At 40.0% G+C, this 19,972-nt stretch overlaps 2 protein-coding genes across 3 annotated transcripts; one reads left to right on the forward strand and one right to left on the reverse strand.

The window, feature by feature from the left end:
• Positions 1 to 69: 69 nt before the first annotated feature.
• On the reverse strand, positions 70 to 5,576 carry orc6 (origin recognition complex, subunit 6). 2 transcript variants are annotated; one of them, XM_060070724.1, is made up of 7 exons: positions 5,440 to 5,576; positions 3,510 to 3,636; positions 2,467 to 2,630; positions 2,144 to 2,233; positions 1,725 to 1,834; positions 678 to 785; positions 70 to 414 (listed from the first exon to the last, which is right to left on the reverse strand). In XM_060070724.1, exons 1-7 carry the CDS (start codon positions 5,445 to 5,447, stop codon positions 266 to 268), a joined length of 756 nt encoding a protein of 251 aa, XP_059926707.1. In that variant the 5' UTR covers positions 5,448 to 5,576; the 3' UTR covers positions 70 to 265. The 2 variants fall into 2 exon arrangements, with proteins under 2 accessions (XP_059926707.1, XP_059926706.1); XM_060070723.1 differs by lacking the exon at positions 5,440 to 5,576 and adding an exon at positions 4,550 to 4,747.
• vps35 (VPS35 retromer complex component) lies at positions 4,872 to 18,667 on the forward strand. Its single transcript, XM_060070722.1, has 17 exons — positions 4,872 to 5,031; positions 6,148 to 6,243; positions 6,781 to 6,877; positions 7,253 to 7,376; positions 8,071 to 8,253; positions 9,610 to 9,829; positions 10,634 to 10,717; positions 11,841 to 11,950; positions 12,190 to 12,286; positions 12,380 to 12,528; positions 13,076 to 13,283; positions 13,544 to 13,699; positions 14,529 to 14,651; positions 14,788 to 14,967; positions 15,169 to 15,408; positions 17,083 to 17,226; positions 17,411 to 18,667. The coding sequence occupies exons 1-17, from the start codon at positions 5,029 to 5,031 to the stop codon at positions 17,588 to 17,590; spliced, it is 2,394 nt and encodes a 797-aa protein (XP_059926705.1). The 5' UTR covers positions 4,872 to 5,028; the 3' UTR covers positions 17,591 to 18,667.
• Positions 18,668 to 19,972: the final 1,305 nt, after the last annotated feature.

Raw genomic sequence — 19,972 nt, forward strand, 5'->3', positions numbered from 1 at the left:
ACCGAACCGATATGTCCCTCCCTACTATCCGGTCTTACTTGGAAATTCATAATTCCTTGAAGGAAAGAATGTCATTGAATTCTTTAATGCAAACATTGGGGAAAAACATTCGATTAGGACACAATAAATAGTTGACATTGAACAACGGTAAAGCCATGTTGTTAACTATAATGCCTATAATTGTCAAACCCAATTCCTAACGATGGCCAATCAATAAAACAATTCTAAAGGTAAAAAAAAGAAAGAAAGATATCTTCAAGGCCATCTACGAATCACATTTCTCTGCATTCGATTTCAAAGCATTTTCCAGAATTTTCCTCTTCCACTCTTCATAGTTCTGTCCAATCTCAGTTTTTCCCTCTTCTGCCTTATCTTCTTTCTTCTGTTGCTTAACGGATGATGGCAGACAATCCTCTGTAAGAGAGTTAGTCAACATTACATACCACCTTTGATAACTTTAAAATATCTGATGTAAATTAAAAACTAATCAAAACTAATGCTGAAGCAATAGTTCAAATTTAGAAGCCAAATATTCTATTAAATTTATGCTTAAAGAAAAAAGAACAACTATTGTGGCTATTCTCACACTCCAGAATAGTTCTAGGACAATTGTCTTATTCATTCCACTTACTTGAATACATTCAAGATATTCGTACAAGAACAGTGTTTTTACTCACCTTCGACCACTTCAAGGTTTTCCATTGGTTCAAGTCGTTTTGGTGCTTTTTTCTGTGCCATTTTCTTCGGCGCTATTTTCTTCTGTGCCATTTTCGTAGTAGGTTCCTCTGTAGAGAACACAGTGAAAGTGCCACACAATTTACTCTTAGAAGAACGCATCAGCCAAAAATAGGATTACATTTGGATAATGTAAATCTTTAACACAATTATGATTAAAATAAAGTTAAACCAACGTGCTGGTTTGACAAATGTCTGAATCTACAGATAATTTCGGAATGTAACATAAACCTCATTCATTATTTTCCATTCTTATCATTAAACTCTTAGCCATTTTACTTTGTTTTAACATCCTACATATGATCTTTGATATTCAATAAGGTTTTGTTAAACAGATTTTTTTGACTTAAAAAAAATGGACCAAACCACAACGACAAAAGAAGGATCCCTCCTGCACTGGTCCAGATAACCCTTTTAAAGTGAGATTGGACCGGGCTTAAACACCAAATAGCAACACAACTTTCTGTAAACTTTTCTTGATTTTTTTTCTTCCGGGGTAACGCCGCACACAATGTCAATTGGAAATAACTAGGAGTCAAATTATACTTCTGTGTCAGCAAAAGCAAAATCCATGAACGTCATAACTCAGACTAGGCCCTTTCGCCCTAAATTGACCCAAGGGAATGCAAAGATGTGGACTCCTCCAAGAGGTTAGCAATGTGTCGCCTGTCTCTGCATTCACTTGTCAAGCTGGCAACAGTTGAGGATTTTGTTTTGGACGGCCAGACATGAGCATTAAATGAAGGCATCTGGCATAATCAAAAACAGTTTTCAGTTGGTTGTGATACACCAAGGATTTTGACAAACATACATGCCTTGCATTTAAAGGCTATACTGCCCCCTTGTGTACATATTAACATGAAATGGATCAACTCCAACCGTAGTGGCAAGTTCTATGAGGGGATTAGGAATTGACAGTGATAATGGTTGGGATGCTTATTTACAAACACGCACGCACAAGTCATTTAATGTTTCACACTACTACTCACTGCAGATGTCCTGTCCAAAACTCTGGAATTGGACAGAAAGACGACCAAAGACAGCCTTCTTGGCACCAGACGACGCTGCCAGCTTTTGGTCAACTTGTATCTTTAGGCATCTATATGCAAAAACATTTTTGAACAGATTGAAATTAAAAATAACACAAAATAAATCAACATAGTTCTGTAAAACCGAAGGTGCAATTCTGCTGCACCCTGTAACCTAGCGAGCAAGACGTACATTTTGAGCTGATGACTGGTCTTGACATTTTTGTTTTGTTTTAATAATCAAGACTGTAAACATGATATACAAAATAATGACGCGTACAGTGATGCATATCTTTATAGCCAGGGAGCGGGGGGGGGGGGAAACAGGTTCCAAACCTCTGGATGGTACAAATAAAAAGGAACCAACTGAATCCCCTGACCTGCAGGCCGAGTAGAGAGCTGTGGTGGTGAAAAGAGGTTTAGACAGGTCCAGGTCCTGCTGCTGAGCAGAAGGGAGGCTTTTTTTGTACCTAAAAACGAGACCGAAGGGAAATTCAGATGTCTACCATCAAAAACCAAGCAGTACAAAGACAGACACAACATTTTTGGTGATGAAGTTAAGTGAAATGTACAGCTGAGATATTGCTCATTTATATTTCATGAACTAAATATCCCTTATTATTCTGGATATATTCATCATGCATGCATAGTTTTGTCATGAAACCTCTTTTGTCATGAAAAATTAAAACAAGGCTGACCACACCTTTCCAGTATTTGTGTAGCAACTCCAACTGCCTCCATGCAGCCATATTGAACACCCAGCTCACTAAGACCTAGGTGACGTTCCAGACCCATCAAACACTCCATTGCCTTAAGGTTACTCAGGTACAGCTTCTTAGTTATCCCAGAGAGTTTGATGGCATATTCCTTAAGAAAAGAAAGAAAGTAAGTTATTTGCTCCATAAGGTATATAAGGGATCCAAGGGTTTAGGAAGAATTATGGGGGGCAGCCAATATGGCAAGTCAATTAATTTTCCTACATTTACTTCAGCTCATATTAAAGTAGGCATGCACAGCAAGGAAATATAATGTTTAAAAAATACACTTATTGAGAGAAATACAGGCAAATATTGATTTGTTACACCTCATAAACTGTATGCATGCATTCATGGTAGTTTGGGCAAAAAAAAATTAACAGCTTTTGCACTGAAATTCGCAATGTGCAACATTTCCGTGGAAATATTTGTAGTTAGACAAGTTACAGTGATATTCTACAAATAAAAATGCGCGCCAGCTCGTACCTCTGTCTTTGTTTACAAGAATATCATCTACAGCAGGGGTGCCCAACCTTTTTTGACCCAAGATCTACTTTTCAAGTAGCCAACCTCCCGAGATCTACCAGATCTACCAGCCTCCCGATATCTACCAACCAGTCGATCTACCGATCGACTGGTTGGGCACCCCTGATCTACAGCTAATAGCTGACACAACTCCCTCTTCTAACTGGGAGGGTCCAAAGTCCTTTTTTTTTCCTTCACTTTACTTTTGTATACAGTAGTATTAGTATCATTTGAGAATCAATGCCTTCCTAATTATGTGCATGCTTCTAAGAAACGCCCAGTGAGACAACCACATTCGATGAAACATGAAAATGAAAGATAAGTAAATGCTGGATGGGTGTTTTTACAGTTGTAGAATGACTTATTTTCATCAAGCTAAACACACCACATATTGGAAAATTACAATAAGGATAAAATCATTGTGATGGAGTGGCGCTGGTGAAATTGCAATGGGAAAAATGCTTACTTTGTCGAGAGGCATCTTCATGTAGGACGCTGCCAAATCTAGACATATCACTGCTTCACTGGTTGGTGTAACTTTGTTAAGAGCCATGCACTTCACCTGAGACAAACGGCCGTATTCTTCTGCCTTTCTGTGAAGCAGAAAAAAAACATTTTTTGCCATACAGTAATCACTGAAAGTATTCACTGAGACATGCTCTTGTGATGACAATCCAATCAAGCCAATCAAAAAAAAAGGAAGCGGTAAACCACATTTCTTGGAGTCACAAAAGCACTAAAGATTATCATAGTTACTCACCTTTATTGATCAATTACAATCAAGCCTTGTAATTGATCAATGGCAAGGACCATTACAATTTAAGTTAAAGGTTTAATGAAGTAAAGAGGTCATCTTTTGACAATCCATGATACTTAATTACTGAATGTATACAATATACTTAATAATCTATATTTGTTAGATTTGACTATTATGCTGAGCTACTTTACATCTGAAAAGGAAAATGCTCTCTCACACACACACACACACACACACACACACACACACACACACACACACACACACACACACACACACACACACACACACACACACACACACACACACACACACACACACACACCCTAAATGTTGTGACCCAACGTGCCGTATTGTCATACTCCCTTGTTCAATCGGGCATCCCAATGAAAATGTCTTGTTTCAGTTAGACTTGAAACATGGTTGGCTGGTATCTTCGCTGTTGTAGTCGGTTCCGTTAACGTAGCTCTACAGATAACTCAAACTATTTAGCGTTGCATACCATCATGCAACGCAGAATACTGCCAGTTCCAATAGAGTTACTGTTTACAAAAACATTTGTAGACATTTTCTGCATGTTTGTGCCAAAGTGTTTTGGGTCACAAATGGACACTAACGTTATATGGACATGATCTAACCCTTTTAGCGTTATACAGTATACGTAGGCAACTCAATAACTACAGGTAAATGACCATCTGCTTTAGGTCAACAATATTAAGAATAATTTGTTTGCTAGTTTAAAAGCTCACCGAATTAATTTCGCAGAACCGATACCCATTTTGCCAGCAAGCTTTGCAAATATTTCCATCTCCATTTAGACTATATTCAAACGTTCCAGACAAAGCTAAAGTTGGAGCTGACTTGCATACATCTTGGTAGAAGGTTTTTTCGCGGAAAAAATGGCTAAAAAAAGACACATTCGCATGATGATTGGCTGCTTCGGTGAGTGTGTGCTGCGCGTGCGCGGCTATTTCATATTGATCATAGTTCTAATATAGCTTTGGTTTAAATATTACACATTTACATATGTGAACATTCAATGTTTAAAAAAATAAATTATATATTTTTTTAAAGATTGGACTTATCTTCAAAAACTCAAACGTCTCATTCTACACGTTGTGGTTTAATTTTATTTAGGCCAAGCGGAGTTTCTGGACCAGGGTTGTGTCACATGACAAGGAACACTGTCTAGGCCACCAGTCTATCCGCTCTGACACGTCCAATTATTATGGTAAGTGCAGTACAATATAGTTGTACTACATCATTATACATTTCCTTCCCATCGTTTGGCTTTATGCATGTCATGAACTTGTGTCGATCTTAACTACCGATGCCGTCCTCTTTAAGACTATTTGTGTTGCTAAGGCCTAATGTGACCGAAGTAACGTTAGCGAATGGCTAACCCGTAAGTTGCTATACATGTTATTAGCTAATGTATCAAATGTCACAACAATTCGATTTGTTTACAAAGCGGTCCCAACAAAATATCCCGTTTTCATTTGTAATAGCAGTTGCAAGATTAGAAGTGGAGTGAATCTTAGCTAGCAATTGCTAACCTCTGCTGTGCAAAATGGCAATGGCACGTCAAGAGGAATATGTTATTGCAGTTATTTGTTGTCTACCCCGACGTGTCACGTACTTCTCCATATGTGTAATTAGGCAAGGTTACCCGACCTTAATGTGCTTTCTGAAATGCTAAAACCCTTATCTGTGTACGTTTTGAACAAGTACAATACAGTCCCAAGTCTAGAACCCGCCCTCCTCCGCATCTTGATAGTGTTTCTAAGCAGGAAATGGGCATTTTCTTTATCCTCTTCGCTGTCTGCCCTGATTCGGAGCAAATTTGGACGGGATGGCTTATTTAAACATAGCTCTCTATATGCCTAGTACTGTATATCGATTATGTATTGTATACGGTCAGTTGTACTTGCTTCCGTTACACAAATGGGGCTGCTAGTCCCCACCTTTACCTGGCAATTCATGCGAGGAAATATTAATATGAAAGCATTCCTGTACTACTTTATTCTGCCAAGCTATACTATAATCTCATGGCCGTTTAGAAATTGTATTTATAATAATTATTAGATAAGGACTCTTCGCATTTTGCAAGAGCAGGTCTTTTTCGACAAGGATTGCGGTTATGTGTCTAAATACCGCCACCATCAGTTAGAATAAGAAGCATGTTCGATTTCGACATTTAAGATTTATGCGCTAGACCTCACGCTCAATTACCTTACAAAGACCTCAAAAGGGGTCCTATGTTCATGGCTTCATTACATTAAAATTATTAAAAATGTTATATGTGGGATGGCATTTATTCATGTTAAATTCCTGCAATATCTTTCAGCCTACTACCCAGTCTCCCCAGGATGAGCAGGAGAAGCTTCTGGATGAGGCTGTGCAGGCAGTCAAAGTCCAATCCTTTCAGATGAAACGATGCCTGGTAGGTCGGACATCTTTCCTCATTTTTGTAGAATGGAGATGACACTTAATTTCCGACACACGCGTGCTTTATCCTTCTGACACATTATTCCACTCATGTTCTCAATAATAAAATGTATTGTAACCTGAATATTGGTAATTTCCAACTATGTGAGGGTAAACATGACCTACAACTGTTAAATAACCATAACATATGATATCATCGAGGGATGTATCACTACATACAAACCAAATATCTTGTCAAGACCATGTCAAAAAAGTATATCAATGCAAAGTTAGCTAGACATCCTCAAAGTCCAAAACAAACCATTCAATGGAATTGAATAGAATAAAATCGAAATTTCTTTAGTTCACAATGGATCTGATGGAACATAATTAGTTGATGCTTAATGCACAACTTGGTAACCCTTAATAACTACAAAATTAGAAGTTAATTACATATTTCTGATATCCATCACTTTGATATAAGATAATATTTGATGTCATTATATGTATATAACATTTATGTTTCTCCTTTGCATGGTGAATATGCCTAAAGGACAAGAACAAGCTAATGGATGCTCTAAAGCATGCTTCTAACATGCTTGGAGAATTGAGGACCTCTATGCTGTCCCCCAAGAGTTACTATGAGCTCTGTATCCTTTGCAATGGTACATTGTGAAATGTGAATATGTTTTGATTGGTGAGATCTTGTTGTTTTTACGTTCAACACTACACATCTTATCCTTGATTATCGATTGCTTTACAGCATTAAGATGTTTCTTTGAATGTCGTTTGTATGGTTTTCATACCGCAAGGCCCAGAAAATAACCTGTTTAACACACACACATTCGATTTTATGGCTATGTAATGTGAGGTAATATGAAATCAAATGTGACTAGAATCTAATTTGGACTCTTAACATTTAAAAAATTAAGTATTTGTATGTTTTATTTTTACATAGTTTTAAAATGGTAGAAATTAGGTTTCAATACATTCATTTGTCGACTCAGCCTTAATTGTGAGTGCAGACATGGCCATCTCTGATGAGCTGCACTACTTGGAGGTCTATTTGACAGACGAGTTTGCCAAGGGTCGCAAGGTTTCTGACCTTTATGAACTTGTCCAATATGCTGGCAACATCATTCCTAGGCTGTAAGTACTCTTTTTACTCACTAGGCCTATACAGTCTTGTATTAACCTCAATCTAACTTAAAGGACCAGTGTGCAGATTTAGAGGGAAGAATAATGTTGTTAAACTTTATACATAACATAATCTGTGTACTTAGATTTATTTTATAATGGTTGCCACCAGTGACATGTTTTGCTTCACTTTGCTAAGACGTTGTAAGGGAAAAGAAATTTGAGAGAGAAAAATGCATACATATAGAGTGTTTGTTTGTCACGATTGAAAAATAAGTTAATAACACTCGACGACTTGGTGAAGTGAGGCCATAAGAATCATTGATGGTACTTATTATCAACCACTTTCTTCTGCAGTGGTTCCCAACCATTTGTCTTGAGGTTAACAATCAAATTGTCATCAAATCCTTTTGTGGACACCTCACATGTTAACGGAAAAACATATATAAATATAAATGCAGTGGCTGAGCAAAGAGTGACGGCATCCCCTTTATTCACGATTATTACTGAAAAAAGGCCATGGCCAGTGTGTTTTATTTAGCAATCACAAATGAACACAAAACATCAATGGAAAACATTATGTTGTTATAAATGATAACGAGCCATTATACTGTATTTACTGAACAATGTTATCATATATTTATATTCAGACAATCAAGAGAAGGATTTTGACCACTAACCAACGTTTCCTCGTTTGCTCCACCAGCTACCTCCTGATTACCGTAGGGGTGGTGTATGTGCGCTCATTTCCTCAGTCCCGAAAGGACATCTTGAAGGACCTGGTGGAGATGTGTCGAGGTGTCCAGCATCCTCTTCGGGGGCTGTTCCTCAGGAACTACCTACTGCAGTGCACTCGCAACATCCTCCCAGATGATGGAGAGCCGCCTGAGTATGAAATCTTTATGGTTTTTAGATGCTGCATATTTTGCCATCAGGTCGAAAGTTGACAACCCATTATAATCCATTAAAAGAAAATGTCGTACTCATGTCATTAAGTTTAGCATCTAACATGGCAGCTCTTTGCAAAATAAGTGCCCTTTCAAATATTATACTAGCAGTTACATTTTGGGAGTTATTATGTACCAGTGAGGTATTTCTAATGCTCTTTTTAAAACCATGTACTGATTGTTTTAAAGCAAAGGTAGCCCTCTAAAGTAAATTCATTTTTAAAACTGAGGTAAAAACAGAAGATGTGCAACAAATCGCATAGTCATTGAAAATCATTAAACTTAGAGAATTCTTAGTAGAGTTACTATGTAGATTAGGGGTGTAACTACATGTATTCGTATTGAACCAAATCGATACCGAGGTCACGGTTCTCTCCTCCATGTCGCGGTTCAGTCTACCTCAGATTGATGTGGAAGTGGAAGAACCAGAGTTGTCGGAGAACCCGACGCAGTCGTTTTAGATTCATAATATCGTCTGGAAGCGCACACAGCTTTTGGCCGTGATAATATATATTGTATGATATAGATATCCATGTATAATATTATATTATTTAGATATAGAGCTCCAGGACTCCCACTGGAGCACCCGGAGTGTTCTAGAATATTTACAGAACACGGCCAAAAGCTGTGTGCGCCTCGCCATTGCGATACATCCACTGTGAACACGAGCTCAGGGTACCGTGGCCGCAAGCTACTCAGGGCCACCGGCCACATCCCCACCATCCACCTTGACCAGCCTATAAAAAAACGGCACGTTTGAGGAAAGCTCATTGTGGGACTGGCTCGAAGTGGCTGTAATTCTGTGTACTTTGCACTTACATAAATAAGACGTGCTGCATTTTCAGTTTTATAACTGATACTTATTGTAACTTAGATAAGGCTGTTGCAGCCAGCACACGGGAGAGACTGTATGACACTAGGTGGTACAACCTGAGACATGCACAATATAAAATTATTGCCTTCTGCATTTTTGTTTTTTCTTTTCCCTTCATTGTACCGAACTCGTACCGAACCGTGTTGTCTGAACTGAGGTATGAAACAAACCGTGACTTCAGTTTACCGTTACACCCCTAATGTAGATGCAGTCAAAAAAGGACAGCTATTTACATAGTCGAGTGTCTTCGATGCGCAATAGAAAATACTTGTTGACTGTGTGCAATGTTGCAAATCAGACAGAAAAAATATGTTCAGTTTTACATTCTAGATCCAGTGGTATTTGGAAGATGGTTTAAGTGCTCTGTTCTTGACAAACTCGTTGTTGTAGCCCCCCTAACTCCTCCACCTCCATCTACCCACAGAGGGACTGAAGAGATGACTGGCGACATTAACGACTCCATCGACTTTGTCCTGCTTAATTTTGCCGAGATGAACAAGCTTTGGGTGCGTATGCAGCACCAGGGCCACAGCCGTGATCGCGAGAAGAGGGAAAAGGAGAGGCAAGAGCTTCGGATCCTGGTTGGAACAAATCTTGTTCGCCTCAGCCAGCTGGAAGGAGTCAATGTGGACAAGTACAAACAGGTTTGTCACAGCGTAGGCATTTGTGCCTCAAATCAGACAAATTTTGTTGAAGTACATATTATGCTCTAGTTACCACAAAGGATTGTACCACACAACAAATTCGGGCAGGTTGCAGCAGGCTACACACAGCAGCTATCAAAGGCTTCACTTTGGATACAAATCAGTGGATGCTTGATGGCACCATCATTAGCCATGCTGGTCAATCGTTGACAACAGATTAAAGGAGCATACCTGTCTGGGTAATTAATCCATTCTGCCTCTCTCCACCACAAAACTCAACAGAAGCGGCAGCACTTTGGTATTTCTGATTTCTGAAGACATTGTATTGTAAAGTACTTGTTAGGCCATTCACTTTATTTTGTCCACAATCTTTCACAAATGATGTACTGACATGACACATGATTCCAAAAGAGAATTTGCTCTTGTTAGGTTTAAAGTCATGGCGAGAGCATGCTCACACTACATTACACTCAACAGAACGTCACAAAGTGATGCACAACGTCATTTAACTACCGGTAATCATATTGGTAAAGGATGATTTTGTGAAGCCAGGAGAGACAGCTGCGGGGTTATATCGGTCTAGCTGATTATCAAAAATGGGAGTAATGTGGCACAAATTCCTTGGGAAGGGGATTTCCAGAGGAGGCATGCCATACAAAATGCATGGTTTATAGAAGGAAATCTGTTAATTAATTTGTATCATTGCACTAATAATAATAATGGTATTTTACATAATAATAGTGCATCTGTCAGTATGTCAATCTTTTTTATTAAACCTACGTTTCCTAAACTCTTTGTCTCCAGGTTGTGTTACCAGGTGTGCTGGAGCAGGTGGTAAACTGTAGAGATTCACTTGCCCAGGAGTATCTCATGGAGTGCATCATTCAGGTATATGTGACCCCAACTGCAAATGGACGTTTACAATGAATGTATGATATATCGCACATTATATAGTATATCACCTATTCATGCATTTTTTGTGTGATTTTCATTGTGGAGCCTGGATTCAGAATAAAGACCTTTTAAATAGGTATATGTATTACTGCTAACATCCTCAATACAATAAGGATTTGCTTTTCTGACATTTGTGCATTAATGTTGCAGTATGTATGTTTGGTACTGCCAGAACCACAGCCAAGTTAGAAATTTGTCCTATCGGTCTCATTGAAGGCCACCAAGTCCCTCTTACCTTGCCCTTGAAACATAAATGTGCTGTGGACAAGACCTTAGTGAACCGCTAAAAATAACACTTTTAGGTCTGTAATTGCAATCCATGTCTTCACACTATAAATGGAAGCTATTTTCCGTTAGTGGTAATCTTTGTTCTATCTTAGGCCCCGTCCACACAGAGCCAAAACGGGCCAAAACGATCCAGTTTCGTTTTATGCGGTTCAGGAATATCTCCGCAAAGATGGAGTCATTGCGAAACCGCATTGAGCTGTAGAAACGCATCAAGCCTGCGCGCATACAGCCTGCGCGCTGTATACAAACATTCAGTCACGAGGAGATTCAACCTTTTAAATTGAGCAGAAATACTTTTTAATGTACAGTTAGTAATTACATTTATCAAGGGGCTTTATTTAAAGCTACAAAAAGAATACAAATAAAATAATAAATAAAAAATTCAACGCAACTCTGACGTCTCCCAGCTGGTGGGGGGCTAATTACGTCATTGTTTGCGTTTCAGGCGTCCACCCGAATCCTAACACGAAACCACATAGGTCAGGATAGACTTGAAACCACCTCCGAGGGTGGTTTCAGAAATGTGGGGTTTCGGGCACCGGATTCGCCGGCTCCGTCAGGACGGTCGGCAGAAACGCACAATACTTATGCGGTTTCACCAAAAAATCGGCTCCGTGTGGACGGGGCCTTAAATCTGCTTAATGGCAACAATAATGCATGAATAATCATGGCCTAAAAACAAACAGTCATGCTGCATGTATATAAGAAGAGTATATTTATGCAGTATTATTAGCATCTTGTTCAATTCTATATCTCTTGTGTTTCTCAGGTGTTCCCAGATGAATTCCATCTTCAGACACTCAACCCGTTTCTTCGCTCGTGTGCTGAATTACACCAGCACGTCAATGTCAAAAACATTATCATTGCGCTTATTGACAGGTAGCCTTGCTCTGGATTTGTTTCCTAGCCGAAATAAACGTGTGTGTGTGTGTGTGTGTGTGTGTGTGTGTGTGTGTGTGTGTGTGTGTGTGTGTGTGTGTGTGTGTGTGTGTGTGTGTGTGTGTGTGTGTGTGTGTGTGTGTGTGTGTGTGTGTGTGTGTGTGTGAGTGAAAAATTGTCTTGTAGATGCAATTTTGTATTTTGAGCGCTCAAATGTTAATACCTGCTCTACTTCTCAGATTAGCACTCTTCGCACACAGAGAAGATGGCCCCGGTATCCCGGCTGAAATCAAACTGTTTGACATCTTCTCCCAACAAGTGGCCACCGTCATTCAGGTATGCATAGTGGTGGTCATATATTACCTATCTTAAAATACATCTGCATGGGATCCTTCATAGCTGTCTACAACCTAATTTCCCTGTCTCTAGTCTCGCCAGGATATGCCATCGGAGGACGTAGTGTCTCTCCAGGTGTCCCTTATAAACCTGGCCATGAAGTGCTACCCCGATCGTGTGGACTATGTGGACAAAGTCCTAGAGAGCACCGTTGAGATCTTTAACAAGCTCAATTTGGAACAGTAAGTTGTCTGTCATTGTTTTTTTTTTGTTTTGTTTTTCATATTATGGATGGTTCTAACTTCTAACAGTACATCTTAATTATTACAACTTATGAATTTTCAGTTAGTCAGTTACAGTATTTTGCAATTATTATTGTACACGATTGCTTTTTTATGCACAGCAAGTTAAAAACAACATTATTGCTTGAAATGCTAAGTGTGAAATTGAAAAAGTCTGTTCCTCTTCGTTTTGGCATATCAGCAAAAAACAAACTTGAGTAAAATGACTTGTCTGCAATTTTGACAGCTGCAAACCACTCTTTTGGTTTACACAGATCCTGCTAAAGAGAAAAATTTTGTAGTGAAATTGAGGTCATCTGAAATGTATTGGACAATATTTAACGTATAAAGGTATATAAGCAAGTAAAATGTATTATGTTTTTTCACTTAAACTTAGTTAGTTTCTCCAAGCACAAAGGTTGATATTATCGTCAACTGTGTATCCTTTACTCATATCTTAAGCTAATATATAACATTGACTAATATCTCCTTTCTTTTGCTTGTTCAGCATCGCAACCAGTAGTGCCGTGTCCAAGGAGCTGACCAGGCTGCTCAAGATACCCGTGGATACCTACAACAACATCCTTACGGTTCTGAAGCTCAAGTACTTCCCACCTCTCTTTGAGTACTTTGACTTTGAGTCACGCAAAACCATGAGCTGCTACGTCCTGACCAACACCTTGGACCACAACACCACCATCGTAGCGCAGGAGCAGGTGCGTTCCAGACAGAGCCGCCGTCCAACACACTCCACGACCATGAAGGGAAAGGCTCATTGCTCAGCTAGCGTTCAGTAAAAGCCGACGAAATTGCGGTTACAACTGATAGCAAAAATTTTGCAATTGAAGCTGATGAGTGACAAAGTTATTTCAACCCATTCAAATACCCTTTGGCGGTGACAATCACTTCCAATTCAGTAAAAATCATCTATAAAAGATACATTTTGGTCTCATATCCTCGTTTCCGATCCTCCCAGGTGGACGCCATCCTTAGTCTCGTGTCCACACTGATTCAAGACCAGCCAGACCAGCCTGCCGAGGACCCGGACGCAGAGGACTTTGCTGAGGAGCAGAGTCTGGTCGGCCGTTTCATTCACCTGCTGCATTCAGACGACCCCGACCAGCAGTACCTGGTTAGCATGCTTCATACTAATGAGTTAGCTGTCCGTTTTTGCGTTCTTACTTTTCCTTCTAATCATCAATTAAGAGTCATAATCTTATTTTTTTCAATTTAAAACATCTCTTAAAGTGTGATTTCTTTATTCTGAGTGTGATATTAGTGGTAGCATTAGTGGTGTCATGGATCAGGGCTGGCCAGTAGCCCGTTCTGATCAGGTGCTGCAGTTCAGCCTGTATGACGGTTCGCGAATCCCTTAAGGTTGACAATTTTTAATGAATTACACTTGACTGCTGCCGTTACGACTTGATAATTACCGTAATACTTGAAGCTGGTTTACAGTGAAGAACACACAAGATGCATGTGGCTCTATTTCACTCTTTAGCTCAGAGAGAGTGGAATGGAGCCACAGTTCTTCACTGTAACACAACCTCTATTGGGTAATGATCAATCAGCAGCAGCAGTCAAAGTGGCTTAATTTTGGAACGTTGTTATAACCATCAGTTATGTGTTCTTAAATCCTAATGGATAAATCGGACCGATACACGTTTTGTTGACTGACAGTTGAAATTACAACAAGACAACGATTTAAATATATCAAGGGAAAAAATTAATGGCTAGGAGGAGCAACCAAGTTGGAAAAGACCCTCAACTCGTTGAATACATGATGCCGATTCACCTTAAATCATCACTTCTCAAGTCTAATGTTGCATTACCCTGGTCACTCATTCTAACATTCAAGTGGAGGTGGTGGCGGTGGTCATTTTACATTCCCATTAAAGAGTTCATTAAATAAAATGATAATGATGTTTCTATTAATTGTGTTCCTTTTATGTTTTGATCAGATATTGAATACAGCCAGGAAGCATTTTGGCGCAGGCGGAAACCAAAGGATTCGATACACTCTCCCTCCGCTGGTGTTTGCTGCCTACCAGCTGGCCTTCAGATACAAAGAGAATTCTTCTTGGGTACAACGATGCAATTCTCCTTGCATCACTGAAAACAAATGTTTCAAATGTTCCATCTATTCCAACAGTAGTCCAATGTATCTGGTATAACGTGAGCCATGTTAAAGTTCTTCGTCCTATCTAAACTTCTGTTCAGGATGACAAGTGGGAGAAGAAGTGTCAGAAGATCTTCTCCTTCGCCCACCAGACCATTAGTGCTCTCATCAAGGCAGAGCTTGCGGAGCTTCCCCTCCGGCTTTTCCTCCAGGGGGCACTAGCAGCAGGAGAGATCGCCTTTGAGAACCACGAAACTGTAGCCTACGAATTTATGTCACAGGTAAAAAATATTTGGCGTTCGCTTGTATTGAGTTTGAGACACTGTATCACGCATCGGGTTGTCTTCCTGATCGCTCTGATCTGCCTACGCTGTGATAAAAGACCTCAGTTGTGCTCTGGTAAAGAACAATGTATCTCCCCCATCAGCTTAACAAAATGCTTATTTTCTCTTTGCTTCAATTCCATCCGACCCCTAAACCAGGCCTTCTCTCTGTACGAGGATGAGATCAGCGACTCAAAGGCCCAGCTCGCAGCCATCATGCTCATCATCGGAACCTTTGAGCACACCCGCTGCTTCAGTGAGGAGAATCATGAGCCTCTGAGGACCCAGTGTGCACTGGCTGCCTCTAAGCTGCTAAAGAAACCCGACCAGTGCCGTGCAGTCAGTGTCTGCGCCCATCTCTTCTGGTCTGGCCGGAGCACAGAAAAGAACGGAGAAGAGGTGAGATGATGAACAGCGTTTATCAGGAATAGAGGTTGTCACATTGATCGGTGTGCATGTGCTGTAAACGGAATCCCAATCGGGCATAAAACGTATCACAGGAAAAGGGACCCACCATTACAGATGCGCGAGAGCGAGCCATTAGCTAGTTAGCTAGCTCCAGTAGCTACCGCAGGATAACAACAAACAGAAGCTTGCTCTGGGTCACAAGCTTTGAGTACGTGCACGAAGGGGGGGAGCGGGGGAGGGGGAGTGCAGTACGACCGTTTGATTGACGTACTTACTGTCCAATGCCACTCGTGGGTCTGGAAATCATGGCTGGAGATTTTCGAGCCCTGCCCATTCCACAGATGATTGACTTATTTAATTTTCATGTCAGTACTTCTAACTCAGTGGCTGTAAGTGAGTTATGATAAGGATGACAAGTAATTTTGCAAAAATTGCCAAAAAAGAATTCCATACCCAACCATTAATTTATCTGCATCGAGACAGAATCGTTCTAGCGAGAATCGCGATGCATCGAAGAATCGATTATTTTCCCCACCCATAATATCTACAACACAGTAGAGCTCACGAGTCCTCTTTTATGCTCTGACACATGATTGAAGTGTTTTGCCAGTTGAGTTTGAATAGGTGAGAAGTGAGTTAGACTTATTGGTAATTAGTTGTTGCGTTTTGAAGGCCAGTGTGAACCGAGTGTGCTAAATGATGAGATTTGTGCTTAGATTTTAGCATTCTAGAGTCTTTTAGTTGATATATGAGCTTCAAGTTTTCAGAATTGTGTGCCAGGCACTTTTATTTATATAGCACATTTCATGCCAATGGCAACCCAAAGTGCTTTACACAAATACAATGAAGTGTTTTCCATAATAAAAGGAAGACGAGACAAAATATAAAAATTAAAATGTATAAAATCAGATAAAAAACATAAATAAAGTGAATAAAGGGTTATGCATAAGGGAGAGCATATAAAACAGAAAATTAGTCTAAGAAAAGGCAACAGAAAATAGATGGGTCTTGATACTGGTTTTAAAACTGTCAATAGAGGGTGCAGTTCTAATTGAAATTGGCAGCTGGTTCCACAGCTGAGTAGCATAAAAACTAAAGGCAGCTTCACCGCTTTTGGTTCTCACAGTTGGTTTTGTTAAAAACAGTTGGTCTTGAGATCTAAGAGGTCTAGTGGGGGTGTGGTATTGGAGGAGGTCTACGAGATAAGTGGGCCCCATTCCAGTTAGTGATTTAAAAACAAGCAACAATACTTTAAAATCTATTCTTTGACTGACAGGGAGCCAGTGTAAAGTTTTTAGTAGGGGTGTAATGTGGTCTGACCTCTTAGCTTTCATAAGGACCCTAGCAGCTGCATTCTGGATCAGCTGGAGCTGCCTGATATTTTTTTTGGGTAGTCTAGTGTGTCTACGATCAAGGCATTGGTAGTCACATCTCTGTCAGAGATCAGCATCTCTATCAGATCCATTCTTTCCCCACAACCAATTGAAATGTGGATTTTTCTTAACAGACTCAAAGTTTAGCAGTCTATTCTTATATTAAATGAAACACACTATTTGTTTATTGTCCCGGATGTAGATATAAAACATTATAGATCTTTTTTTGTCAATTTGGATAGTTCAGTAGTTGCCAAGATGGTATCAGTAAAATCCAATGCTCTTGTTTCAGATCCGTGATGGGAAGCGAGTGATGGAGTGTCTGAAGAAAGCCCTAAAAATTGCAAACCAGTGCATGGACCCGTCACTGCAGGTCCAGCTGTTCATTGAAATCCTTAACAGATACATCTGCTTCTATGAGCGGGAGAATGATGCGGTAAGAAACAATAGATTGTTTTTTCAGAATAAATGTTTTCATGCAGTTTTGGCCAACAGTAGTCAAAATGAAGCAGAGAGATACCCACACTTGGCCTTTACTTTAAGGATTAATTGATGGATATTTTAAGAATTAGAAAATGTCACATATGCCACCCTTGCTTTCCATATACCACCTTGTGCAGGTCACGGTTCAGGTATTAAACCAGCTGATCCAGAAGATCCGAGAAGACTTGCCTGGTCTGGAAACAAGTGAGGAGACTGAGCAGATCAATAAGCACTTCCACAACACCCTGGAGCATCTTCGCTTACAGAAAGAGTCTCCTCAGTCTGAGGGCCCTGCCTATGAGGGCCTGGTCCTCTAAAGGCATTGGGTGGAGGTATCATGATAAGATAAACAAATATATTACGAAACAATCTCTTAATGATGACCAGGTTAGGTTAATGGTATATACCAGGTTAGTCATCCAAAATGTCAGGGGTATCTTAACAGAAAAACATATAGTTTGATGCTGCAGCACCATATATAAAACCAGGCAGGGGATGGTGACCCCACAGAGTCCGGCAACTGTCCTTCTGCCGTGTCAAAACACTGTTACTCTGCATTTACATTTTTATGACCTTATATATTTTTTTTTTCTTTGCAGTGTACTCTTGTTTTATGACCACTTTTTCAAAAATGATTTGGAATAATCTCCATTGCATTATGGTGAACAATAATGACTCAGCCTGGCATGCACACTTTATTAGCTCCCATCCCACTTTGTTGACTGATGTGATTTATCTGCCATATTATAAAAGAAATGTAATGTTTGTTCTTGTCGGTGTGCATAATGGATTCCTGCAATTCACGTGAACATAATAAGAAAACATTATCTGCCAAATAATGAATATGAAAAGTAAAGCTTTTTGTCAGCTTCTTTAATTGATTCTGTAACTAACTTATATCTTCAGGAATGTAATTTGTCAGAAATTAAACCATGTTTGTACGACAAAGCTCCTATGTATTTCCCCCCCGTGAAAAATAAAACAAGCTAGGTCACGGCTGAGACACTTGGCTTCCTGACCTGAGGTTATCAATATGAGTTTGTATTCCATAGTCCGGTGACACTATCCCTAAAAAGCACACACAGCCTAACTCTTCAGAAACTATTCTCACTAGAATGGGCACTGCTAATCTTCGACAAATGTATCAGAAAATATGCCAAATAGCCCATTATTTGAGCTGTGTCTGTCGTTTTTTTGCAACTTTCACATTCCACAAACCTTAACTTAAATTAGTTTGTTTTTTGTGGTCTATTTGGTTTCATCAGAGTGCTTATGCTTCATCATTATCACATAAACACCTGAATCCCATCTCAAATGTTTATTGTATGTATAACCTACTTGTAAATCATAAATAAGTCAATAACATTTGAACAAATAAACAAATTCTAACCCTTCATGTCTTAATCTTTTTTTTGTATCTAGTATATTGGGTAACTTTATTGACTTTTGAACTGAATTGTTATGATGCAACCTTTGCTCATTCATATTCTACATATTTTATTTCTGCATATTATACATGCATACCTTTGATGAGCCATTGTTTCCCCATATTTTTCAATTGTATGACAAGTAGAAGTCTTGGTGTCCATGTCCCCACCCAAATCAATGTTCACGCTGTGGCCTGCTTGGGATGAATGAGATTACAGGGTTTTATCTTGGGTTATTTCCACAGCATGGTCCCAGCTTCTACGATGGACCTAGGGTGCTACAAACTTCTCTAGAGAGCCCTCAGACACGACCACTTCGAGGAGACCATAGCCTCCACCAGAGGCTTACCTGGTCAAATTAAAAGGTACCTTAGGGGCCACAAAGTACGATTATTCAAAGCTGCTGGTGCATTAACCACCTGTGACGTTTCTTAAGAATACACCAAGGGAATAATTCGTTTTTAGTTGAGCCATTGCTGCCAGAGGGTAGGCCTTCTCCCAGGTGGTATTTTGGGTTCACCTGCTATGATAGTCTGAAAGGGAATGTGCTGATGTGTCACTGTTGTGGGCCGTTTGTAAACTTTTGATGCTGGAAATCGTGCTTCACCTGTTCCTGATTTAACTCGCCCGTTACCTATTTACCCCTCCAAATGCACTGCAATTTCCATGCCTCTTTTTCCTCGGCCAATAGTATCAGAGAATGTCTAATATGAGGGTAGAGGGGGGGGGGGTTATGGTGAGGGTAGAGGGGGGGTCAAGGTGAGGGTAGAGGGGTACAAGGTGAGGGTAGAGGGGGGGGGTCAAGGTGAGGGTAGAGGGGGGGGGTCAAGGTGAGGGTAGAGGGGGGGGGGGGGGTCAAGGTGAGGGTAGAGGGGGGGTCAAGGTGAGGGTAGAGGGTCAAGGTGAGGGTAGAGGGGGGGGGGGGTCAAGGTGAGGGTAGAGGGGGGGGGTAGGGTAGATGTGTATAGGTTAACTCATTATGGTCAGTATTAAACATCACATAATGCACAACATGCAGAAAAAGCCACACAACCAGGTAGAATGTTATATACGATTTTATATAAACACCATGAGTATACATTTTATAAAATCGTTTGCACATTGAAACATTTTGGGAAGCGTTTTGTCCAATGTCCGAACCCATTTTGATCACAAAGCGTATATCGTGAATCCAGCGCAGCCATCTGTCCCTAACTCTGTCCCTAACACTGAACCCCGACGCCTTAAAGGACAAGGAACCCTCCCACCGTGGGGAGGAAGGAACCCTCGATG

The sequence above is a fragment of the Gadus macrocephalus genome, chromosome 14 (assembly GCF_031168955.1).
Source record: "Gadus macrocephalus chromosome 14, ASM3116895v1".
In the NCBI taxonomy this organism is placed as follows: Eukaryota; Metazoa; Chordata; class Actinopteri; order Gadiformes; family Gadidae; genus Gadus; species Gadus macrocephalus.